This window comes from Oncorhynchus mykiss, chromosome 9 (assembly GCF_013265735.2).
Source record: "Oncorhynchus mykiss isolate Arlee chromosome 9, USDA_OmykA_1.1, whole genome shotgun sequence".
Classification (NCBI taxonomy): domain Eukaryota; kingdom Metazoa; phylum Chordata; class Actinopteri; order Salmoniformes; family Salmonidae; genus Oncorhynchus; species Oncorhynchus mykiss.
The window spans coordinates 30,570,820-30,598,607 of record NC_048573.1 but is presented as its reverse complement, the minus strand read 5'-3'; the positions used below and the strand labels follow the sequence as shown (position 1 = coordinate 30,598,607).

The 27,788-nt window shown below is 40.5% G+C and overlaps 1 protein-coding gene across 4 annotated transcripts in view; it reads right to left on the bottom strand.

Annotated features, from left to right (window-relative positions):
* Positions 1–260: 260 nt before the first annotated feature.
* The window catches only part of LOC110531892 (protocadherin-7), a 223,977-nt gene continuing 196,449 nt past the window's right edge, over positions 261–27,788 (bottom strand). For 2 of the 4 annotated variants that reach the window (XM_021615372.2, XM_021615371.2), the window contains exon 4: positions 261–4,696. In XM_021615372.2, the coding sequence (XP_021471047.1) occupies positions 4,221–4,696 (476 nt within the window). In that variant the 3' untranslated portion in view covers positions 261–4,220. Of the gene's footprint in view, positions 4,697–5,868; positions 5,888–7,529; positions 8,621–27,788 lie in introns of those variants that run through there. The other 2 variants (XM_021615374.2, XM_021615373.2) reach the window with 2 other exon arrangements.

Genomic DNA, 27,788 nt, shown 5'->3' with positions numbered 1-27,788 from the left:
ACACACACACACACACACAGATGGGCACACACTGGCAGACACAGACCAACAGACCCACACACACAAAAACACGCTCAGACACACACATACAAAGGTCAGTGTTTCACTCTATTATAACATTAAACTTTTCCCTTGAGGTTATGTATGCATATTTGATGGGCTAGCAGTGCACTAGCATGTATACAGTATATAACAAAAAATATACTACTACTACTACTAATAATAATATGAATGAAATCACACTAATTCAAACCAATATATACCATATAGTTTTACCATGTTATATTTTAATTTCTGCACAGACGAAAATGACAAGCAGTTTATTTACAGAAACCTGTACAAAAGCAAATTACATTATGTAAAAGATTCCATAAATAGAAGTGGGCTTGCGTTCAATACATTTTGCCATGTTCAGCTAAGCTGCGTGCATAGTGAATCATAATAAACAATGATAAACTGTTTCCTCAATTTCCATATCAACATCCAAGTCGCAGGACAAATAGTTTATGGTTAATATCACAAATTTCATCACAGACTGTGAATGCTGAACAACTAATAGAAGAGAGAGCTGACTAAACATACACCTCAGGTAGCAAAAATATACTTTTTTAAATATTTTTCTAAAAACCAACCTTGACAGTCATCTGTGGATTACCAGGTCAAGGAAAGACAATTTATTTTCTCCCTGTTTCTTTTCTATCAGATAATATTGTACATTCAGTAGTAAGCACAAGTAGCATATTGAATGTTTGAGTAAAGAGTTAATCAAAAAAGCTCATAACACTTACCTCCCTCTATATCCCTTTCTCGGTCTTTCTCGAAAAGACATGCAATTTCCTTTATGTTACAACGCAACGAGAACCTACTACACTACTTCTCTGTTGTTTCCAATACTTTGTTGACTTTTTTTGTAATGTATGTGTTGTAAATGTGTGTTTGTGAGTGTGTATTAGGGGTTGCTGTACATCCTGAGGTGTGTATTCTGTCAGCATCTCTACCTTGCAACTTTTTTCAACCTCCATATTAGCAATTCCAGGCTTCCTCGCATCCTGAACAGTCAAATGTCTCAAAGTTTTTCTTCTACCAGCTCCAATGTGTTTAATCCGAAAGAGTGTTTCATGCACATAAGGTTGTTGCACTGAACATGTACATTAGCAGAACACCATAGGATAATAATAGTTAGAATATATTGTCATTATTACTAATATTAAGCAGTACAAAAAGTTGTAATTTGGTGAAACCACACTGCTAGGAATGGAGATTCATACCTTGAACATTCCACATAAAGACCACATCAAGACCACTCTGTATCAATGTACCACACTGTATCTACTGTATCAGGCTTTTACCGACATTTGACTGGTCACATCCGGAGAAGCCAGAAAGTCATTGTATTTTTCCTCTATCGTATAAGAATCTTCAGGAGTTATTTAATATTTGACATAAATACCATCCCCACTACTTTTAGAAAGCATGTCAGCATAACTGGTTTTGTACTATTCCAAACCAACATTGAATCATACCAATTGGTATAAAAAGGCACAATTGCATATTTTGAATTCACTCTATAGTTTAGTTTTTTTTTACATTTTTCTTTTTTACAGAAGCACTCTAAATATACAAATTGTCAACAGAAAATATGACAAAAAAATAAAACACATAAAGATGATTATTTCCAAGGTTCTGTATATCAAATAGAAAAAAAAGAGAGAGAGAAAAAGGGGGATGGAAATGCAATGCCAGTACAAAGTTGCAAATCGTCTTACTGTACTATGTAAGTTCAGACATTACAGGTGAGCAACCTTGAACTGAAGGTGTGTTATAACTGTAAGGTTTGTTCAGTGGAATGGGGAACGGTCTGGAAATTTGTCTGACAGGAATGAAAGAAACAATCAAAGAAATATGATGGAAAGTTAAAGAAATATGCTAAATAAACATACATTTCTTCCTCCTCAAACTGATATACTAAGTCATACATACTACATGGCTAATGTCAGTTTAGGTATAACAAAAGCAAGCAACAAGATGGACATCCATGTTCACAGGGTAAGTTTTTTTTGTGTATTTTCCATTAATTTGTTTTTCTCCTTCTGAGTAAGTAAATTCCCTTTAAACATGCAATAAAAAGTACGTATGTATACCGTTTATAAGCATAGGAACACTTCTTTGAACGACAAGTAGTACTTACAGATTGGTGGACTGCCAAAAAGCAGTCTGTTTTGAACCAAAGGGTTAGCTAACATACAAAAGGGTTCCCATTGCATCTGATATTTATCTGATATTCTTTTGCTCGGTTATGGTGGCAAGACCTTGTGCCTACTCACCAGTGAAAAAGACCACTAGCGATGGGTAAGGAGGCACAATGTCTTCATATTGTGTGTGTTTCTGTGTGTATGTGGTTGTCCAAAATAGTTTGCCTACATGCCTACACGTTTGCCTACACGTCGCACCCGTGCTCAATTCAACCTATGCTCTCACTATACACTTACACATATGCATGTATTTAAAGCAACTTGTAGTAGTACTGTAGTTTCTCCCATGTACCTTCATGCCAGTTTGTTGTTTCCTATGCTTTGGTTTCTCTCACATACTAACTTGTAAGATGCTAAACTGGTGTCTTTTTCCCCACGCCTCTTTGTAACTGTACATCAATAGGTATTTTCGATTGTAATTCATTGAGATGTGCCGTATGGAAATGTACTTCCACCACTGGTGACATCTGGGTAGTTGAACATGGACCTTGTTAGAGTACTAATCTTACCATTATGTGATAGAGAGTGTGGTCATGTCAGTGTTGTGTACAATATGGTATTTATTGCTCATTCTAGCACACACCTTAACACAAAATAAGGTTAACGGAAAAAACGTCAAAACATAGCTTTCCTCGACCAGCTCAACCTACCCTATCATGCATGCTTTTACATCCCCAGCATTTTTCTCAACTAACTCAACTCAAATCTACCATGACATGTTAGCTGTGTCTTGATTTGTGTGAATTTGTGTCTGCTTGTCTCTGTGGGAAACTTTCATCTGAATAGGAATCAATATATGCACAACTACGTACAAACATATTACGCAACTCAAGCAAAGACCGCCAACCAGTTCAGATTGGTCATGGTTCTAGATAGAAACTTGCATCTCCAATGTATTTTTTGTCTTCAACTTTCAGGCCATCCAAAGATAGAGAGAGAGAAGGGGAAAGTGAGCTTTAAAGTATTGGTCTGAATCGATGTATATGTCCAATGTTCACTTCTATAGGTGTCTATGAAAGAGGCAAAGAGAGTATTATATGCACACTGGTAAATAAGCATACTTCGACATCATTTCCTCATTCACCCTGTGGGTCAGGGACTACTGTGGCTTGGACATTGCCAACCACATTGGCTCCATTTAGTCCATTTTCTTAATTATATTCTCCTATGAATGAGGCGATACACACAGTCTCATCCACAGGACAGAAAGTTAAAGCTTAGTCTTTCCCAAATGTTAACGATGATGCCATGCTAGTAGCCTTCGCAGTCTATTGTTGTTTGGTTGTGTTTGGGTCTCTTTTTGAATGAGAAAGCAACATTGAATCATAAACTGTTGAAATGCAGAATCCAGAATCCAGAGTGAGTAGCACAAAGGTGTCATGACACGTGATGTGATATATGACACATTACTGTATGTAGGCTATATGATGCTTGCATGAGGGTGGGAGTGTCAGTAAGTCCCCAAAAGGCATGACATCGGTCCTTTGTCACACATCTCATTGCCACACTCAAACTAGTTCACAAGTACAGTTATAGAAAAAGAGCGGAAAATAAAGAAAGATCCTCTTTTGTACAGTACAGTCTTTAAGAGGTGGGGTCAGGGAGAGATAATGCATGCATGTTTTATGGAAATGAGTTGGTCAGGCAGCAGTAATGTTCCCATTGGCCGGCCAGCAGCAGTTACCCAATGTCTCGCTTTGAGTCCCACCAATAGCCCCACCCTCTTCTTCCTCTTGCAGGATATGGTCAGAATCTGAAATCTAAAAGGGATTATGCTTGTATCCACGTAGCTTTTAGCATTGTTTCATGTTGTTGTTGTTGTTGTCTTGGAGAAGGGTTATCCTTGGACCTTTCCTGCTCAGCCAAGGTACATTTGGTACAGTAAAAAGTGTCTTTAGTTGTTGTCGTTGTGGTAACCTACTATATTGTTGATGTTTATGTACCATGGCGCTACTTCCCCCGCCCCCCTCACAGGTAGACCTCACGGCGAGTGAGCGTGCCGCAGGGTGAGGGCTTGTACTCCCCGGTGGGGGCCAGAGGGATCTCCTCAATGGGGTGACCCACCACCCTCTCTTCAACCCCCGGTGGGCTAAAACTGGGCGAGCCAAAGCCCTCGTAGGAGGAGGAGGAGGAGGCTGTCTTCTTGTTGAGCAGGTTGCGGTTGCGGTCATTGCCCAGCATCACGTGGGAGGAGGGGTCTCCATTGGACATGGCGGCCAGGGCTTCCTGGCTGCCAGGATGCTGCTGCTGCTGCTCGGGAGGGCTGCTGCCGCTGCCACCGCCAGTCATGAAGGTGGAAAGCTTTGGTTGTTGGGTTGTGGTTGTCTTGGGCCGGCGCTCAGGCGACATGCGCACAGGCATCCAGCAGGAGTCAGAGTGGCCGTATTCATCGCATTCCCGAGTGCACTTGCCTGTCATGGCTACGTCGGGCAAGGGCCGGGTGTCTGAAGGGAAGGAGAAGAGAGAAGGGTCGTTAGTGAAAGTGTTCCGTTTCGCCGAAGTGGGACATATGTGGGACATATTATTAATAGAAATGCTAAATCTTAAAAGTGTTTGTTAGGTTATGGTATGGGACACATTACATTTGTTAACAGAAAGTTTATGTTTCTGCCATTAGATGCGTTAGTCTGTACATCTCGACGTTGAAAATTGGATGGCAAGAAAACTACATCTAATTAGGTTTGGTTGCCATGGTTACTGGTGACTAATGTAAGCACTATGCTTTCAATTGTATCATTGTCAAATGTATTTAGATTTAATTGATACAATTGCTTTTGCTTTCATGCAGAACACACACCACATGAACAAAACAAACAAAATCTAAGTTAAAAAAGAACACTGCACCGAACGACGACAACATCTCAAACCGAAAACAGTGAGTCATAGCTGAAATAATGTCATGCTTCAAAATGTGGGGCGGGTGCAAATTGTGTTGCTCCTAAACCATTGTCTAATGATGTGTAATGCTATCTGCTCTGTATGTGGGCGTATGCTGCTGTACTGTATGTAGACATGTGTGAGTATGTTAAAGAGAGCGTGATAACCAGCTCTATATAAGCCCATTTCATATTTAGAGATAGTCACAGTCTGATCTAGGTAGCCTGCTAGTCAATCACATCTAATACTACGGGCCTTAATCATTTACCAGACAGATGAAAGAAAATAAGATTAACTACAGTACATGTTATTTGTTCTGAAAGATACATTGTATACATCGAATACAGCACTAAAACCATCACTGCAACTAGTGTACAATGAATATCACCAATAGAGCTACTATTATGCCACAACTGCTACCGGTACTATTAATTTTTAGTATTATTACTTACTGATTTTTTCTGCATAAAAACAGATCAATAAAGGAACAGACAAGTGACAGAAACTATATATCTTATGCGACAGAACAATCTACCTCACAAGCTCAGTTCTAAGTTAAAAGCGAGATGTTAAAAGCTGCCAGTGCCAGGGTTACAGTAAACAGATGCCATGTTAGATGTGGTCTGCCAATGACGAGAAAGATGTGAGGTATGAAAAAAAAACAAGCAAGAGGGGGTGAAGTGCAGATCTAGAAAGCATGCTGCCCCGCCCTTAAAATGTTATTTTAACCATGGCTTACTTTTAATGCTCTTTTTCTCCTGTAAAGGAAGAATAGAATATAATCACTGGTTGTGCTTGGCATTGTAGGCACTTTCAAAATATACTGTATGAGAAATTCCCCACTGCATTGAATGAGACTACAATTCAATATAAAACAAGGCATCAATGAATCTAATCAAAGATATGTGCAGAAACATGTATAGTGTGAATCGAGATAGACATATAAACAAAATGATAGAGAGAAGAGAGGGAGAAAGAATGAGAGCAATATAGTTCTGTTGATTGGAATGTTGGAACCCCATAATGAATTGCTTGTCTGGTTAGAAGGAATCTTATAAAATCTGCATCTTGTATCAAATACATCATGTCTGCCATTCCTCTGTTTTTGTGAGTCCCTTGCCCTTTTCACCACTGAAATGCATGTCAATACAAAAAATCGCTTGTTGCCATGGATCATAACAAATCCATATGAAGTCAGTGCTAAGGTAGTAGCTACAGTACATGCAGACCTAGACAAGACATTTGGTGTATTGTCCATGTTATTTGTGAACCATAGAAAAAATAGTAATTTCAGCAAAAAATACACTGAACAAAGAGAATGGAGTCATGGCAACCACTGTTGATTGCTAACATGCCCGACTTTAATGACGAAATGGTAACTACAGCTGTAGAATGGATGGAAAATGTCAAAAAATAAGAAAGAAAGAAAGAGAGAAAGAAAGAAAGAAAGAAAGAAAGAAAGAAAGAAAGAAAGAAAGAAAGAAAGAAAGAAAAAAGTAATATATCTCCTTTCTCCCCAGAGTGACGCTTGATGTTTGAGCATTCAGGTAGATAAAACCAGAGATCACATATTTGTCTGAGCAAAGAGATGCCTCTTTGCTTGGAAGAATTGCCCTGATTGGCTCTTCCACCCAGTCTAGCCTACAATTGAGCCATCAAAGTTTTAGTCCTGAGCTGCTACCCATACCCCGGCCCTCTCGCTCCTGAGTGTCGGAGCTCGTCTGATCGCCTTGCTCACCCTCTCGCCCCAATCACACTCCCAGCACCTCGGAGAGAAAGGAGAGGAGGGAAGAGGAGGCCCTCTCACTTCGCTAAGGTCTCGTGGGTATACTGTCCAGCCTACAGCTATCACCTCCACTGCCCTCAGTGAGAGATACACAGGGCTAGGCAGCTTTCTACTGAGAACTACAACAGTAGTTATATCATATATCATATCATGCCACCTATAGTGATGTTTCTCACAGGGAAAATATCTAGCTAAACCACTCATTTTAACAGCTGAGCTGCTAATGCTGATGCTATTATGGTCACAAACCTTTCCAACACACTTTTTGTTTTTGACTGACACAGAAACTAGTATAAAAATACAAGATGTGATGATTCTAAGCTAAACTAAGGTTTATATGCACGCTATGTTACTTTCTCACAAATTTTTCCTATTGTATTACAAGTTGGTCACAAGCAGGAGAAATAAAAAAAAACTATCCATTGCAATCTCTGTACAAGCGTGAATTGAACGTTTTTGATCAGAACCATCCACTGGGCACAAACTGGTTGAATCAACATTCTTTCAATGTAATTTGTCAACGTATAGTGATGGGGAATCGATGTGGAAAATACATTGGATTTTTAAAAGTTATCAATGTTAACTGTTGTTTTGAGGGTGAAATTTCACCCACAGGATTATGTCATCATGGTGTTAGCAGTTGATGTTACTATTCAATAACACAGACCAAAGCAAATCAGGGGGAGGAAAATATGTTTATTCAAAGAGAACAAATCATGCGGGGAGGTAGATGGTAGATGTTCATTCTCCCCTGTCCTCAGTGATTCTTTTCCGTGAGTCTCTCCACAGAACAAAGGGACAGGATGTAGTTTATAACCCAGCCCTAGCCTGTGGTTGACCAATTCGAATTCCTTGCAATAAAACTGGGCCAATGGCCAAATAACAAGTATGCTAGTTCAGGTTCAATGTATAAACAATTTGGACCAATGAGAACTTGCCCTGTAGCTATGAGACCCGGACTGAAATTCCTCCCACGTCTCTGACCCATTGATCATTGATCTCCTATTGCAGACAAAACACTATTTCCATTGATCTTTAGTACTCTTTTGACTTTTAGTCCTCTTGACTTTTAGTACTCTATTGATCTCTCATCCTCTGCTTTGTGTATTTATCTTGGGAATATTCTTACACTTCCCTCTAGACCATTTTAAAAATAAATATTCCTAAAATGTATTTTTAGAAAAGAAAAAAAAAAACGTGAAAGAATAGACAGTATAAAAAACATTAGCAGTAAGCATAAAATAATGTACATTAAACACCTTGCATTTCTACAAAACACAAAGGGCGTATTTTACTTGCTGTTACAATAAGAAATAGATTTCAAACAAAGTTATAGAAAATAAGTTATTAACAGGTGTAATGATGATGTCCCTTACGATTCCTACCACATCCTGTATTAAGAGGAAACTCACACAAAAAAATAATTGTCCACAAGACAATAATATTCAATCGTCCTATTGGCAAGGTAATCATTCACCAAGTCATTTAAAAGTGACCAGCTCTTCCACACTGGTATCAGTCCCATATAGATAACTATTAGAGATTATTTTCTGATAGTCTGCCGGTAGTGAGGAATTCTTCTTCCGTTCCACTGGCTGATAAGGACTTATCTAATGAACACTTCACCAGTGATCTTGTATCGTTTCAGGTACAGTCCTTGGATCAAGGAATATTGCTTCAGCTTCAGACGGTAGATTCTCATAACCTGTAACGAAGGAAACAAAAAAGTGAAAGTAACATGTCCTGGTTTCAAGAGAAATTGATTTCCCTAATATGATGACTGCGGTGTACAACATAGGAGCTTATCAGGTTCTGATCATCTTACTATGCTTCTTCACCTGAGACTGGCCCCCAATTGGTAAGTAAGTTCTTTATTTATTAATACGTTCTTAATTCTCCAGGCACCACTTTGTCATCAAAATGGAAAACCTTGCAATAAGTGACATGTATCCATCGTGATTTTCCCTGGACTTTGACTGCTGACCTCGCTATGAGCAAAACTTGATAAGGACCTGCCCATATTGGCCCTAATGTCTCTGTTACATATGTCCTGGTATTACGTCATGCCCCCCCTTGGGAGTTATTCCCCACACCTATTTTACTTCTCTGTTCATGATTTCTCCATGTGCTTTCATTTTCAAAATTGGAACTTGTCCAGGTAACTGCAAAGCATTCAGTAGAGCCATCCCAGTGATGTTATGAATCCTCTGCTTTTCCATATTTTTCCAAAATCATGGGTAACACCAAAAACATACCTTTAGTCTGTGTAGATATTAGCGTTTTCCTTCAGTCTGCTTGCATGCTTCAGTCTAAGCCACCAATTCCGACACCTGTGCTGATGTTCGTGCCAGTAACGTCCCTGTCACTATCACATTGTCCATTGTAGTAACTGCCCAGCCTGCCTTCCTCACACACCCCTCCACAATGCTTGAACAGTCTGTGTATAAGATAAAGTCAGCGTTTTCCAACGGATTACTCTTAATAAACCCATCAGAGAGCTGATCCAAAACCAACTCACAACAGTCGTGTTCAAGTAATGTGGTATCTGGAGAAAGCACCAGAGTAGCTGGATTACATGATGTGTCACGTTGTATGATGTTAGGAGCATCCAACACCGTCGACCATTTGTTTCAACGAGCAGCTGTGACCTGTGCAGCTCAATTCATTGTCAAAAGAGTATGAACAGCATGTCGGCAGAATGTGTCTTTTCAACTATACTCATGTCCCATAGATCTTTAATCACTACTTTTGCTAATGGGATATTGTTTTGTGCAAGGTGGGGCAACACCTGTCAAGCACACTGGTTCCATATCCAAATATCCATATTTCACACTCATTTTTCTTCATAGTCCAAATAGCATGATTCTGAACTGTAGATCACTGCAGTTGTCTAATTTGCCACGTCACCTTTCCTTCAGAAATGTTCAATGTAGTGTCAAGTGGCATAATAACATCAAGGCCTAAAATAGGTTGTTCAAATGAGCCTATCCACACCCCTGCATCAATCTTCATTGGACCAATAGAAATTGATAAGCGTTTGGTCTGTTTCATATCTGCACCCCCCCCCCATCCCCCCACTCCTGTTGCTCTCATCTTCTTGCCCGTGTACTGAGGATATGTGTGTTTTGCATAAGATATGGCCAATACAGTGACTTCAGCACCCGTATCTACAACAAAAATTCATTAAAAATCCTACAATGTGATTTTCTGGATTTTTTTTCTAATTTTGTCTGTCATAGTTGAAGTGTACCTATGATGAAAATTACAGGCTTCTCTCATCTTTTTAAGTGGGAGAACTAGCACAATTGGTGGCTGACTAAATACTTTTTTGCCCCACTGTATATTCCATCCGATTTCAGACGTTTACCAGCTGAGATGGGACGTAAGAGGGGGTCTATTAAGTTTCCCTCCACAGTATCCAGCAAACTCTGATACTGAGCCAGAGAGAGCTTCTTACATTTCTGCATCAGCATTGTGTTGTTGGGGCTTTTGTCTTGATTCCATTTTCCCTTAGAAGGACCCTGCTTCTCCTGGCAATTCCTCATAAGAACACGTTTTATTTTCCGACATTCTCATTGCCAGTGACCAGAAATCCTGCAATAATGACATTCACTAGGTTTCTCTTCTGCTGAACAAATAATGTTGTTGGTTTCACTCGGAACCTGCACAACTCTGATGACAGCTGGTTTATTATGTTGAATGATGTCTCTGTCCAGTCATGACAACCTGTCGATGATGTCACCATAGTTTTGTCTCTCCCAGTCCGTAGTTGTGGAAACAAAAGTTTTTTTGCAAATCATCATGTATGGATTGCATCAGCTGATGTGTGATTGCCCCATTTTTGGAGGAATTGAGTGCATCTTCATCTTACATGTTGGGTAACCCACTGTGTTTAACCACTTCTGCTCTAAACCTTTCTCCAAATTCAACAAACGGTTCTTTCGGTTTTTGAACACTTTCGGTGCTTGCATTGGTCAGACCCTTAAGAAAAACATGTATGGCTCTCCATCATCGGCCACATCTTGCTCTTCACCACCCACAGCTCTATAAACCTCTTCTTCAAGTACACTATGTTCACAGTTGTTCAAAACAAAGGCTAATAACCATAACCCATCATAAGGATGTAGATTTTAGAGTTTCTTATGACGCTTCAAATGGTCCTATGTTTTCAAACCCACTTCTCGTGGATATTTCATTCATCCAACTGTTTTGGAGATGCTGATTTATGTGTGATTACTGTCACTGGAGGTTTGTATTTATTACCTTTTACAACCTGTGTTCTGGTTGGCCTAAGACATTGTTCATCATCGCTGTCAGAATCTATTGACTCAAAGCCAGGCAGTGCTGACCAGATGCTTGAAACACGATCATCCTTGCACAACTCAGCCTGAGGGTAGATTGAGGGAACAAAGGGTTCACATGTTGAAGTATTTTTTTACAACCCTTGCCTGTAATTGTTGAATTTCTCCTTTCAAGGTTTTTATCTGTTCACCAAGAGCTCTCAAACGATCTATATCTCTCTGCAATGTCCTGTCATAATTCTCCAGAAATAATTTCTCATCCTGTTTTCTTACTTCGGCTAAAACAGTTAAAGACCGTCTTTGTCAAGGAGTTATACAAAAAGCTTGGGGAAAAATACAGAGAATGTCTATCAGACAGATTCCATATTCCATCTTTGTCAACAGTGACTATTTCTTTATTATCTCTTGCCTACAATTCTCTACTTTGAAACTTAACATCTTTTTTCATGTCTCGCCCTTTTCCAGAGTGGTTTCTCACATAATGGCATTACATTAACTTCTAAAGTTGTATAATATATATCTCTATGTTTATATATCTATTTAACCCCAATATATATATATATCAAAACTCTTATATTATAGAACACAAATTGTTTCTGTAGGGCCTGGTTACCCATGTTCCCTTCAAAAGTGTGTTGAAGGCTTACATTACCCACACGTGTAAAAATTACCACTCAACTAGCAACTCACTTCTATGCAACAAGAAGGTTTCGCAAAAAGGACTCTAACCTTTTAATAGAGGACCTGAACCCCTATAATAAAGATTTAACAAACAGAACAAAGGACTTGAACCTTATACATCACAGACACATATCACTCATTGCATGCACTACTTTAAACCTGATTTGGTTCTTTTAAATTATATCGGTCTAGACTCACCCAGCAATATGTTAGCAGTCAATCAGGAGATTAATAGTTGAATCGCATGGTGAGTTGCGCTCAGCCCTTTCTTTCTTTTCCCTGGATCAACACACAGTTGATGAGTTTTTCCTTGTTGTTGTTCAAGACCAATTCATCCGGTTCACGGCACCAAGTGTTATCAGTTGATGTTACTCTTTAATAACACAGACCTCAAAGCAAATCAGGGGAGGAAAATATGTTTATTCAAAGAGAACAAATCATGCGGGGAGGTAGATGGTAGATGTTCATTCTCCCCTGTCCTCAGTGATTCTCTTCCGTGAGTCTCTCCACAGAACAAAGGGACAGGATGTAGTTTATAACCCAGCCCTAGCCTGTGGTTGACCAATTAGAATTCCTTGCAATAAAACTGGGCCAATGGCCAAATAACAAGTATGCTATTTCAGATTCAATGTCCCGGACTGAAATTCCTCCCATGTCTCTGACCCGTTGTTCAATAATCCCCTATTACAGAAAAAACAATATTTCCATTGATCGTTAGTACTCTATTGACTTTTAGTCCTCTTGACCTTTAGTACTCTATTGACCTTTCATCCTCTGCGTTGTGTATTTATCTTGGAAATATTCTTACAATGGTAACCAATTTTCAACAAAGACAAACCTTTTATAAAATATACTGAATTTGTACCTCTGAAGCAATGTCAGATCTTCCATATAATAACCACTATCAGAAAACAACAACAATTGGCTTGGCAGGACCTCCAACAGGAGAGTTAATCTATCTACAGCTTTCCATTTGGTTTCCCATCCATGGTTTAAACCAAGCCCAACTTAGCTTTGACATTTGCAACTGACATGTGCCATTATGAAAATGGTTATTGTGAGATATCTTAATAATTAAATACAGTGCAAAATACAGTTGTTTTACATCTTTGCAAATTGAAAATGAAATACAAACATTTCTCATTTACACGAGTATTCACTCCCCTTAGTCAATACATGATAGAATCACCTTTAGCAGCAATTACAGTTGTAAGTCTCTCTGTATGTCTCTAAGGGCTTGCACACCTGGATTGTACAATATAAGCAAATTATTCTTCAAACTCTTCAAACTTTGGTTGTTGATCATTGGTAGACAGTCATTTTCAAGTCTTGCCATTGATTTTCAAGACGATTTATGTTAAAACTGTTACTAGTCCACATTCGTTGTCGTCTTGGTAAGCAACTCCAGTTTATATTTGGCCTTGTGTTTTAGGTTATTTTCCTGCTGAAAGGTGATTTCATCTCCCAGTGTCTGGTGGAAAGCAGACTGAAGCAGGTTTTCCCTTATGATGTTGCCTGTGCTTAGTTACATTCAATTTATTTGTTATCCTTAAAAACTCCTCAGTCCTCAAGGATTACAAAAATACCCATAACATGATGCAGCCACCACTATGATTGGAAATATAGAGAGTGGTACTCAGTAATGTGTTGTATTGGATTTACCCCAAACATAACACTTTGTATTCAGGACAAAAAGTGAATTGCTTTGCCACATGTTTTGCAGTATTACTTTAGTGCTTTGTTGCCAACAGGATGCATGTTTTGGAATATTTTCATTCTGTACAGGCTTCCTTTTTTTCACTCTGTCATTTAGGTTAGTATTGTGGAGTAACTGTAATGTTGTTGATCCATCCTCATTTTTCTCCTATTGCAGACATTAATTTCAGTAACTGTTGCAAAGTAACCATTAGCCTCATGGTGAAATCCCTGAGCAGTTTCCTTCCTCTCCGGCAACTGAGTTAGGAAGGACGCCTGTATTGTTGCAGTGACTGGCTGTATAGATGCACCATCCAAAGTGTATTTAATAAATTCCCCATGCTCAAAGGGATATTCATTGTCTTTTTTTTTATCCATCTACCAATAGGTGCCCTTCTTTGCGAGGTAATGTAAAACCTCCCCGGTCTTTGTGGTTGAATCTGTGTTTGAAATGCACTGCTAGACTGAGGGACCTTATAGATAATTGTATGTGTGGGGTACAGAGATGAGCTAGTCATAAAACAATTGTGTTAAACACTATTTTTGTACACAAAGTGATTTCATGCAACTTATTATGCAACTTGCACATTTTTACTCCAGAACTTATTTAGGTTTGCCATAACAAAAGGTTTAAATACTTATTGGCTCAAGACATTTCAGCTTAAATTGTTTATTAATTTGTAAGAACATTTTAAAACATAATTCCACTTTGACATTATGGGTTATTTTGTGTAGTCCAGTGACACAACATCTCAATTTAAACTATTATAAATGCAGGCTGTAATATAACAAAATCTGGAAAAAGTCAAGGGGTGTGAATACTTTCTGAAAGCACTGTTCAGTGTTGCTATTGAAGTGATTTCAAAGGGTAGGTTTAATTGAGAAAATAAAAAGTAACCATGTTGAATAAGTCATATCATGTATTACACTATTTAGGCCTATATAGCATTTGAGAAGTCATCAACAGCTATTGTTTTAAATTCAACCCTGAGTTCAACTAAAAATAGACAATACATATAGGCTTAGGGTCTCAAGCTTTGGTTGAAAATGTATCTTCAACTTAAAGGGTAACTCTCAACCCCAAATGTTGCCCTTGCCCAATCCCTTTACACAAAATAAATGCATTCAGGTGAGAAGTGGTGGGTGGGGGGATTTTTAATTTTGGGGGTGGGTAAGAGGAGTTGTATCTGATCCCAACACTTTCTCACTAAAGCATACAGTGCTTACCAGAAGTCCACTGGCACGCTTTGATAATAAAATCAGTCATAGCAGTTAAGAAAAAATAGAACTTCACATGACCAAGCGGATTTTTAAAAATGTTTACATGGACTTGCTCAAGTGACCACTTTACTATCTATAGGGTCACATACTAGGGGAGCAGTGAATGGAAACTGTAGAATTCCAGTGTGTAGAACAGCTTTCGCCGAATTTGTGGCTAGTGTCATTGCTTTTACACAAAAGGTGAAAAAGTGGTTAAAAGAACGGTAGGTTTGTAGACCCTTGTGAGCCATGTTTGTAGCTTTTTTTTCCCACTATTTGTTTTTACAACGCATAGGTCCAATAGTAATGTGTCCGATGATTATTATGTGCAATGACATGACTTCTGTGTGGAAACTTATCTGTATGTCTTGACCTTAGTTTTTACTATTACTTTGTCATTTTATTTTATAAATGTATGATGTTTGTATGTTGTGTGTTCATATATAATGTTTTTCTTGTTTATATGTTCACTAACCAGCAGAACAGACCCGCTTGTTTACAGCTGCACTAGAGTCAGACAGCATCCCGGTGTATATTAAGACAACGCGGAGCCTACGCGAAATATGGCTCAGAAAGCGTACCTCAATCCAGGGATGAGAAATGCTCAGAATTGTCCCATTATCAATTCGGAGTACAACACATTTCTCAACCCTGGATTGAGGTATGTTTTCCGGGCCATATTTCGCGCCTGCTTCCGGACTGCAGACGGATATTAGCTGTTGGCTAAATCTGGTACAATGCATCATTTCTCCGATGAGCGTCGAAGCCGGTGTAGTACGATTCAATCAAAGTATCAATAGAGGACTAAGATTGAATCGTACTAACCCGGCTCCCATGCTCGTCGGATGTGGCAGGGCTTGCAAACTATTAGACTACAAAGGGAAGCACAACCGCAAGCTGCCCAGTGACACGAGCCTACCAGACGAGCTAAATTACTTCAATGCTTGCGTCAAGGCAAGTAACAATGAAACATGCGTGAGAGCATTAGCTGTTCCGGACGATTATGTGTTTACGCTCTCCGTAGCCGATGTGAGTAAGACCTTTAAACAGGTCAACATTCACAGAGCCGCAGGGCCAGACTGATTACCAGGACGTGTACACCGAGCATGCGCTGACCAACTGTCATGTGTCTTCAGAGACATTTTCAACCTGTCGCTGACTGAGTCTGGAAAACCAACATTTTTCAAGCAGATGACCATAGTCCCTTTTCCCAAGAATATTAAGGTAACTTGCCTAAATTACCGAATCACGCCCCCATTCCCATCGATGGGGCTGTAGTAGAGCAGGTTGAGACTTCTAGTTTCTTGGTGTCTACATCACCAACAAACTATCATGGTCCAAACACACTAAAACAGTCGTGAAAAGGGCACGACAAAGCCTATTTCCCCTCAGCAGACTGAAAAGATTTGGCATGGGTCCTCAGATCCTCAAAAGGTTATACAGCTGCATCACTGCCTGGTATGGCAACAGTTCGGCCTCCGACCGCAAGGCACTACAGAAAGTAGTACGTACGGCCCAGTACATCACTAGGGCCAAGCTTCCTGCCATCTCTATACCAGGCGGTATCAGAGGAAGGCCCTACAAATTGTCAAAGACTCCATCCACCCTAGGCATAGACTGTTCTCTCTGCTAACACATGGCAAGAGGTACCAGAGCACCAAGTCTAGTTCCAAAAGGCTTCTTAATTAACAGCTTCTACCCCCAAACCATAAGACTCCTGAACAGCTAATCAAAGACCTACCCAGACCCCTCTTTTACGCTGCTGCTACTCTCTGTTTATTAGCTATGCATAGTCATTTTAACTCTACCTACGTGTACATATTACCTAAATTACCTCGACTAACCGGTGCCCCCCACATTGACTCTGTTCCGGTACCCCCTGTATATATAGACTCGCTATTGTTATTTTACTGCTGATGTTAAATTATTTGTTACTTTTGTTTTATCTATTTTTTACTTAATACTTATTTTTCTTAAAACTGCAGTGTTGGTTAAGTGCTTATAAGTAAGCATTTCACTGTAAGGTCTACACCTGCACATGTGACAAATAAAATTGTATTTTATTTGGTGAGACTGATGTTTTGTTGTTCATTGTCCCTGTTCAAATAATCATAATAATAATACTTCTGTATACTGTAATATAATAATGTGCAAATATGGATATTTCATGAAGAAAGAGAGTTAATATAGATTTTGGTGAAGTGCTCTTGGTAAGAGCAGAGAGAAGCTGATTATTCCATAGCAGCACGTTCCATTGGCTCCAGAGCCCAGCTCAATATGAAGAGGTTCCACAGTGTGATAATGAATTAGGCCAGAAGATCAAAGCCAGAAAGAGAACGCTTCTCTATGTTGTGCAGGACACTTTTTCCTCTCTCTCCTTGCTCCACCATGTTGAAAGCCCCTACTTCCCTAGGGCTGTCCATTGACATGCCTGTATTAATAACCACATAAATCATACTAGTCGTCGGAAAAAATACTGTCAAATAAGCACTTAAAACAAGGCCCTATGACCAAAAGGTATAAAGAGTCACAATGCAGATTTTTTATTTCACTGTCTTTTATCTTATTAGCAACACAATTCCAGAGGATGTGAGCGTGCTATATTTGGTGTGGCCCTCCCAGTCACACACACACAAAAAGAGTATAATTGGATTTTTCATTTAAAGTTCTATTTTTTATTTAAGAAAACATTTACCGGTTGGGGTTACATCTTGTTAATGATCACATTGTACTAGTGAGCATTTTATTTTTAGACAAAGGTCATTGGAAGGGTAAGGTTCCTACTGGGTTAGTCTGAGTCAATGAGTCAGATTTAGAGAGATAAATCGTAACAGCTTACTCAGAAAGAAGGCAATTTTGTTGGGCACAGAGACAAAACTATGGTAATGTATGACTCAAAAATGCTAATTAATGTGTACTCACCAATGTGAATTCAGGAAAACACCCAATTCAGGAAAAAATGGCTATAAGGAGGAAGTACAACATTGTTAACCTACATTCATTAAGTATACAATGCAAATGCCTAAGAGGGGGCTGGATCTTTGTCCTTTCACCAGCACTCCTCAAGCCCACTCCCATAATAACAAAACAAGTGGGTCATTCTCAACTGTCAAAGCATTGCCACATCCTTAGAGCTCCAGAGCGCCATACCAAGGCCGATCCAAGGTTTCTTCCACAGGGCAGGAGACTACCACTGTGATATAGAGAACAGACCAGACCAGGGTGAGCCGGAAACAGTGGCTGTGCCTGTCACGCGCTCAGCTAGCTAACCACTGTCACTCTAACCCAAGGGGCTTTCAGCCAATTGGGTCTGTACATAATGCCTACTGTCTCCAGCCCTCAGTCCCTTTCAATGGACTCAAAAGAGGCTTCCACTTTGTAGGTATAGACTGGTGGACAGGCGGCTGAGAGGGCGGCTGAGAAGGGAAAAGATGTCTCTCCTCCTTTCTTTGAATTAATTACACATGGACAAAAGTCAATGCTGCCACCGTGAAGGCTACCCTCTGTTACAACGCTGGTGGGAATATATTTATGTTCCTCACTGGGTGGGTGTGTGTGTGTGTGTGTGTGTGTGTGTGTGTGTGTGTGTGTGTGTGTGTGTGTGTGTGTGTGTGTGTGTGTGTGTGTGTGTGCGTGCATGTGTGCACATGCATGCATGTGTGTGTCTTAAAGCTGGACTGCTGAAAGTGGGCCAGTGGCTGCACTGAGCCAGGCTTTACTTTGCTGGCTTTCCTCAATGCCTGTATCAGCTGACAGGCTAAAGTACTGTGGGCTAATTCAAAAGGCCTTTCCTGCAGAGGCACAATAGCTACTAGATATGAGGTCTTACTGTGGACTACTCACTGAGATGTTGCAGAGTATGAAGTTGACTGATATATGGTGTGTTTGTGTGTTTACGCCAGTATGTGTGTGTGTTTACATCAACACAGCATGTCTGTTTGTACACAAACTCCCTCCCTCCCTCCCTCCCTCCCTCCCTCCCTCCCTCCCTCCCTCCCTCCCTCCCTCCCTCCCTCCCTTCCTCATATCAACATTCCAATCACAGTAGATAGGGGTCAGTGTGGCTGGGAAAGGGAGGGAGGGAGGGAGAGAGCACGAGAGAGAGAAAGAGAGAGAGAGAGTGAGCTGGGGGTTGGTGGTGAGTCATGACACAGCAGATATAGGCTAGATAGTAGGCTGACCATGCACCTATTCTGCCTCAAGGACACACACTGTTACACAGAGGGAGTTGTGGAGGGAGAGGGTTGATCTGAGGGATACCTGCCTCAACGCAGTGGGCTAATAATGTTTGCTAGATGGCAGGGGAGATATAGATAGACAATGATATAGACATACTGTACATATGCACACATTCAAGCACACACTCACACATACACACACACTTGTTCTTTGCCCTGAAGAACATGGTGTTATTCATCTCAGGCTAGTGGTATGTCTCTCCCTACAATGGACACATCTTTCTTCTACAAAATTAAATCTGAAACCCTTGTCACATTTCCCTAGTTAAGCGTCTAAAAACACTCACTCCTAAAATGTAATTAACAGTCAAAAATCTTGAGGCCTTTCACATGCTTTAGATTTACCGAAATAAAACTGTTATTGCTGAAAACACAGAGAATTGTTTATTCGTCTGTATGTATTCTCACTGCCGACAAAGCTCAATAATAAAATATTTAAAACATCTTGGCTGGATCACGAGACAGTGCCTCTGAGTGCAGCCGATATTGGCTTTTAAATGAGTATGTGATCCCTTCATAACTTCATCAAAGCCCTCTGATAGGATATATATATTTACTCCAAAGACCAATCAGAGGGAGGTGACAGCGTACAGTGCCAGGAGTCAAACCAGCTGTCAAAAATTCTCAGGCCTTTACGATAAAAAGAGGAAGGGATAGGGAGGGAAAATAAGAGAGGGAGAGAGAGAGAGAGAGACAGACAGACAGACAGACAGAGATTAAGCTGGAAGGAATAGTGTGAGAAGAAAGTAATAGAAAGAGAGCTATCATTCACTATACAGTCATTCTGTCGTCTTCTCCCATTCTCTCCACTAATAGGTTTCATCTAATTAGGTGAAACTCAGCCTGGGTATGAGAACTAATTACTGGCCAGGGATCTACTGCCTCTCAGGCTGAGTTTTACTGGGAGCAATCTGCCTCTTGGGCGGAATCTTACTGGGAGGCTCCTGCAGCATAACCCCACGCCTGAGAGATAGCCTCGCCATCAAACAACTCTAATAGTGCTATATGATTAAAGGTGGTGCAAAGCATGGGCATGGTAGAGTGAAAGGAGGGAGGAAGGAAGGAAGGGGGGAGGAAAGGTAAAGGGAATAAAGAGAAATGGAGAGAAAATTGAGAGGTACATTGAGAAAAAGAGAGAGTTGCAAAGGGAGGTGTTGAACTATTGAACATCTGACGGGGCAATACAGACATAACATCCACACGGAAAAGGGGATATTTGTCTTTCTCTGCTTAGCTGTTTGCCAGACAATTAAGGAGGGATGAAAAATGAGAGAGATATGTGGGAAGAAAATGAAAGGGAGGCCTGGATAGTCCTGACCTTTTGAAGATGAGAGACACAGTGGGTTATGTTCGCAACAGCAGTAATTGTTGGTATTAACACACACCGTGCACGCTGACAGAGGTGTTTGAGTGCCACTGCGTGAACCGAGGAGAGTACAGTCCTACAAATCACCTCTCAATCCCTAGCTCAAACACTGACACTGCAGCCACTTCAGTCTGGATTCTACAAAGCTACTGGCTACTGGTTGGATTCCAACATGGTGGCCAGCTCCTTGACCTTGATTGGTTTAGCATAACATTTCAAACTGTTGTAGCACTTTGTGGCACTCTTCCTAGAATACACTGATGAATATCCAAATGGAAAATAAATTGTGATTTCTGAAAAGTCTGAAAGGATGATGAAGGCATTATTCTGCAACTAAATACTTATAGCTCATGTCATTTCCATTGGGTATTGGATCATGTCTTAGGCTAATGTATAGAAGCAATAGACCAGCTCCAGCAGTGCTTCATTTAGGCCTTCATGGCTGTTTTTCTATTTTCTCTTTCAACACGTTGGCAATAGAGTATCTGGCATAATGAGTGTACTGCGGGACTACTCCAGAGGTAATTTATTGAAGAGAGATTAACTAGCATAATTTCATTCTAGTGACGATCTCACAGCCACTTACCAAATCGGACTCTCTCTCTATTTCTTACGCTACTCTCTCTCTCTCTCTGTCTCCTCTTTTCTCTTCCCAATCAGTTAGCTAGTCAGGTTGGAAAACGAAGCCTGATAAATTCGGCGGTGACTCTCCTCCTCCTCATGCTCCTCCATTCATCTTCCATCTCTCATCCACATACATACTTGCCAAAAATCATGCATTCATTGCGCGCGTACACACACAAAAATGCCATACGCTAACTAAGCACATCATTAGCATTAGCAGCTAATCTCCTACGCCAGAGGTGGATATGGTGTAAAGGCATATACTGTATAACTGCCTAGGGCTGTTGTGGAGACCTTATAACCTCCACACTGGCGATCACGAGCCATGAAGGCAGTCAAATTCCACATTACCGTTTAGTCACAGTAATTAGGCTTCTCCAAGCTCTGATGCTGCTGCTGGTCATTAGCAGCTTACCAAACTTGCTAACTGCCTGGTACTCAGCATCCATCTAATCAATCTGACATCAATGCAAATGCATTCAAAAATCGAATCAAAACACTTCATGAGAGCCAATGAGCTCATGTTGCGCAACATTTCTATAGGCTATGCAATTGCGGGAGAAAACAGAGTGATGACCACTAATAAAAAGACGAGGATCCCAACAGCTTTCTATAGGCGAGGCCTACTATATTTATTTCTTAACTTTCCTAATATTAAGCACATTGCTTATGGCTGGCACGGGGATACGCGTTCTCCATTCGCTATTTAAGTGCATTGATGACATGTATTTTTTACGCTGCCCCTGTTTCCAGATAGGTGCATGATAATGGTCCATTCTACATTGAAACAAATGTCACACATTTAGTGACAATATTAGCCTATCACTTGCCTTTATTTGTGACTTTTTCGAATCATAGTCGCACGCCTCAAGTTGCCTAGCCCACAGACCTATATGTTTTAATTAATAAGGTTTGTGTCACAACTAAAGTGGCCAAATAACTTCTTAAAATTATGCACATTAATCCACTTTACAAGGGGTGCAGAGCCTAACTGGCATATATAAACAACACGTTTGGGGAAGATAATTTTCACCATAAAAATGCACCTTTATAATAAAAGCATAACATGCATAATTTGATAATGGTGTTTTCTGCTAATGGAACATTTGCGCTCATAGCCTACATGTGCATTGCTGCACTTATAATGTCAAGGAATAGCCTTAATAGTTTATCAACATTTTAAGCTAAACATTCTGATCTGTTGCATCAGCGACATTGCATAAAAAAAGTGTTTTGATAATAGTGGTTGTGTTCATTTGGGATTTATCACTTCCCACAACTGTCCCAGACTATGTAATATAATATTTATTTCTTGCACAGAATAGAATAGGTCGACTTTTGTACTTTGGGGATAGTAGATTGACATAGGCTAGTGCTTTTGCTGTTCATTAGGCGTACTCATCTTGTTGGCTGACGAAAAGTAAATGTGGACAGTTGCAAGATCTTCAATATGCACCTCGGAATTGGATAAGGAAGCGCGCAGTTGCGTGTGTCTGTCTTCACTTTGATGTAGCCTATGAGAAAGACCCGAGCATGTGACATGTGAGTGAGATTCGCAGGACACTCAGGGAGAAGGGCAGGACACTCAGGGAGAAGGGCACAATGCAGCACTTCGGGCCGCAAAAGGGGTGGATTTTTTGGAGGTACATTACAGCCAGAAAGGGGATACCGCCGTGAGGCATCAGCAAGAGCTCGTCAAATTGTGAATGAGAGACTATTGGAGTGTGTACAGCCTGCGCAAAAAAACTAAGCAGAGCTCATGGATTTCAAGCAAACTAAGCAGAGCTCATGCCTTTCAAGCAGCCTTACAATGTATTAAACATCTAAACATATAGCCCGATGTTTGTAGAACAACTAAAGTTACATTAATAATTAAGCATATAGGAGTACCTATTTCTTTGTTAACCGCTCAACACAGAATAGCCGCATGTTCACACTCACACAAATCGTTTGAGGAAAGTATTTATATTTTATTCAGCATTGTTCAAATGTATTCATCATACTTTAAAATAATATAAAATATTATAAGCAAACCTTGTCTGCTGAATGAACTAGTGCAGCCCACAGCCATTTGGCATAGCCACATCAGGACCTAACGTAAGGACAACTCATTGTTCTATTCTGTTCTTCTGAAATAGACTAAATTTTCTTCATATCATGCTTCTTTAGACCTGCCTAAAATAAATAACATATTTATTGTTTAGGTGTAGGCTATATTACATGGATTTATTAGAGTTTTTAAAATGGCTTGTAGGAAGCCAGGAGATGCTAAACATGTTTATGTTAATTAACGGTCAATTACCGTGAGACCAACAGTTATTTGCTTGACAATCTCTGATTGATGAAATTTTGTGACCGCCACAGCCCTATGCCTGCCACAGTGACAGGTAGCAGGGGAGACTGTTCTCAAGCCTGTCCTTAAGAGGCCCAGGGTGACAGTGTGACCCGATCCATTACACAGCGACAGGAGGATGATGCAGACAGCAGAAAACAGTGACTCATATAGTCTGCTGAGTAAAATTATGTAGCTTGCCTAGCCGCCTCACAGGGAAACCACAACACAATATCTACCTCAGTAAAATACTAGATGGTCCTCTACTACCACTGTGGAATTCTATATGCTATATGAAGCCTGCTACATGTTTCTGCAACACTACTACTTTAAACGTTACACAGCATATTTCAACAAACTATACATCTTTACATTAGCGCAATAACATAGCATATGCTATTTTAAAGTATGATTGAACTGAGTACAGATCACTATCATAATGCTTACATAGGGTATTTGGTTTACAATTGATCACATTCTCCTTGTTATGGCACATAAAATCTGTTTAAAAAAGCGATAGCCTAGAGATGAGGTGTTTTAGTATGGAACACACACTACGCTGGTAGGAACTGATAACACAAAAGCTCATTTTCATACAAACAAACATTTTTGCCTTCACACTCCAAAGCAATCCTACATTTCCCAGTGCATTCAGTGTTTCATCATGACACTAGGCAAACACAGACAGAAAAGAGTTGGGCACAGTATAGCATTAGATAGACAGACATGTACAGTATATACATTTTAATGGGAAATGAGGGACGTCAGCTGTGCAGAAAATGGTAGGGCTTCAGCTTTTACTGTGTGTCGTCAGCGAGGGGTTAAATCTGAAAATGTGTGTTTTTTTGTTTGCTGTTTGTTATTGCATTAAATTCTCTTCCTCCAGTCTTTTAGAAGGAAGTCTCATTGCCTCTCTCCACTGTCATTCCTTATCACACACTGCCAGGCGCGCCAACACAATTACTTATTTTACACCATTAAATGCTTATTTGTCAAAATACAATTTCAATTAAATCCCCCCCAAACCTGCCTCGGTTTGTGCTTTGCCTCTCTCTTTACCAACTGGAATTATAACAACCATCCCTAAATCACTGTGCTTGTATAAAAATACATAGGCTGTATGTGTAAAAATAAGTATCTCTAACATTGTTTGTATCACACAGATTATGGGGATTCAAAAGATGTCAGATTTTCTTGGGAATCTCATAGATCCCGTCCCAGAATAGTTTAAATGTGATGGGTACAAACGCTGCTCAATTTAAAGCACATGTACTTCTCAGAGATGGTTACAAAACCCTGTCATTACTAAGTAATGGCATACTAGTTGGCAAAGGCACCCCTAACAATAGCCTTGGAATTGCATCAGAATGTCATTAATGCATTCTGCTTACTATACAAATATGTGTGACCTACATAGTGCAAGTCATATTGTTATTTATGTATGGATTTATACTTACATTGTATTTATACAGCACAACAGACATACACCAAAAGCAATTTAGGATATTTCTGGTAACAAACATACAGTACCAGTTTGGCTAACACTGCTACTAGTCTGCTTACCTGATACTAGTCAGTAAAGACTACCCTACAAAGCTATACAAACTATCCAAGTAGCATGTAGCACCTACAGCAGCTAGTTGCTAGAGTCACTTTGAAAAACTGCTGCGCCAGAAGGCTAAATAAAGGCAACTAGCACCTAACACTTGTCATGAGTGAGCTTACTAGCTAGCACCTACCACCATCCTCATGGTAGTTGTGAGGGAGCCAACTAGCCTTTAGCCCCTAGCCATCTGTAGCCTCTATAGCATGGTGCTAGCTAGTTGTGAGCGAGGCTGTATGAGTCATGGCAGGGCCAAACGTGAGGTGGCGAGTGGTAATTAAGTTGACCCTGAGGGAAAGGCTTTCATACACACTAACACCACTGAGCTGTATGGCCCCACTCTGGGACATAATATAACTAAAAGCTCAAATAGAGCTAAAGACAAATTATTCAGGTTCATATTGTCAGGGGGATAATGCTGAGAGGGCAGAGTGCAAGCAGACATTGCTCGCACCTACAGCCTCATCAAAGTCTACCTGAACTCTGGGAGATTCATAAGACCTTGACGTACATCAGGAAATAGCAATGTTTTTGTCAGCTACTGCAAAGTACAAAATGTATAACAAAAGCAGAATGATTTCTGTCTGGTATTGTTGCAATAGTTCACTAAGATACCAAAGATCAAATCCAATCAAATTGTATTTCTCACATACACATGGTTAGCAGATGTTAATGCGAGTGTAGCGAAATGCTTGTGCTTCTAGTTCCGACAATGCAGTAATAACCAACGAGTAATCTAACGTAACAATTTCAAAACAACTACCTTATACACACAAGTGTAAAGGGATGAAGAATATGTACATACAAATATATGAATGAGTGATGGTACAGAACAGCATAGGCAAGATGCAGTAGATGGTATAGAGTACAGTATATACATATGAGATGAGTAATGTAGTGTATGTAAACATATACAAGTGGCATTGTTTAAAGTGGCTAGTAATACATGTACAGTGGGGCAAAAAAAGTATTTAGTCAGCCACCAATTGTGCAAGTTCTCCCAATTAAAAAGATGAGAGAGGCCTGTAATTTCCATCATAGGTACACTTCAACTATGACAGACAAAACGAGAAAAAAAATGCAAGAAAATCACATTGTAGGAATTTTTATGAATTTATTTGCAAATTATGGTGGAAAATAAGTATATGCTCATCTACAAACAAGCAAGATATCTGGCTCTCACAGACCTGTAACTTCTTTTTTAAGAGGCTCCTCTGTCCTCGTTACCTGTATTAATGGCACCTGCTTGAACTTGTTATCAGTTTAAAAGACACCCGTCCACAAACCTCAAACAGTCACACTCCTAACTCCACTATGGCCAAGACCAAAAAGCTATCAAAGGACACCAGAAACAAAATTGTAGACCTGCACCAGGCTGGGAAGACTGAATCTGCAATAGGTAAAGCAGCTTGGTTTGAAGAAATCAACTGTGGGACAATTATTAGGAAATGGAAGACATACAAGACCACTGATAATCTCCCTCGATCTGGGGCTCCACGCAAGATCTCACCCCGTGGGGTCAAATGATCACAAGAACGGTGAGCAAAAATCCCAGAACCACACGGGGGGACCTAGTGAATGACCTGCAGAGAGCTGGGACCAAAGTAACAAAGCCTACCATCAGTAACACACTACGCCGCCAGGGACTCAAATCCTGCAGTGCCAGACGTGTCCCCCTGCTTAAGCAACTACATGTCCAGGCCCGTCTGAAGTTCCCTAGAAAGTATTTGGATTACCCAGAAGAAGATTGAGAGAATGTCATATGTTCAGATGAAACCAAAATATAAATTTTTGGTAAAAACTCAACTCGTCGTGTTTGGAGGACAAAGAATGCTGAGTTGCATCCAAAGAACACCATACCTACTGTGAAGCATGAGGTGGAAACATCATGCTTTGGGGCTGTTTTTCTGCAAAGGGACCAGGGCGACTGATCCGTAAAGGAAAGAATGAATAGGGCCATGTAATCGTGAGATTTTGAGTGAAAACCTCCTTCCATCAGCAAGGGCAGGAGAGGGCTCAGAACGCACCCAGTGTTGAGGATCAGCGGGGTGGAGATGTTGTTACTTACCCTCACCTCCTCCCCGTAGGCTGTCTCATTGTTGGTAATCAAGCCTACCACTGTAGTGTCATCTGCAAACTTGATGATTGAGTTGGAGGGGTGTATGGATTTTGTTTCCTACCCCCACCACCTGGAGGCGGCCCATCAGGAAGTCCAGTACCCAGTTGCACAGGGCGGGGTCGAGACCCAGGGTCTCGAGCTTGATGACAAGTTTGGAGGGTACTATGGTGTTAAATGCTGAGCTGTAGTCGATGAACAGAATTCTCACATAGGTATTCCTCTTGTCCAGATGGGTTAGGGCAGTGTGCAGTGTGGTTGCGATTGCGTCGTCTGTGGACCTATTGGGGCGGTAAGCAAATTGGAGTGGGTCTAGGGTGTCCAATATGGTGGAGGTGATATGGTCCTTGACTAGTCTCTCAAAGCACTTCATGATGACGGAAGTGAGTGCTACGGGGCGGTAGTGGTTTAGCTCAGTTACCTTAGCTTTCTTGGGAACAGGAACAATGGTTGCCCTCTTGAAGCATGTGGGAGCAGCAGACTGGGATAAGGATTTATTGAAAATGTCCGTAAACACACCAGCCAGCTGGTCTGCGCATGCTCTGAGGACGCGGCTGAGGATGCCTTCTGGGCCTGCAGCCTTGCGAGGGTTAACACGTTTAAATGTTTTACTCGCGTCCGCCGCAGTGAAGGAGAGTCCACAGGTTTTGGTAGCGG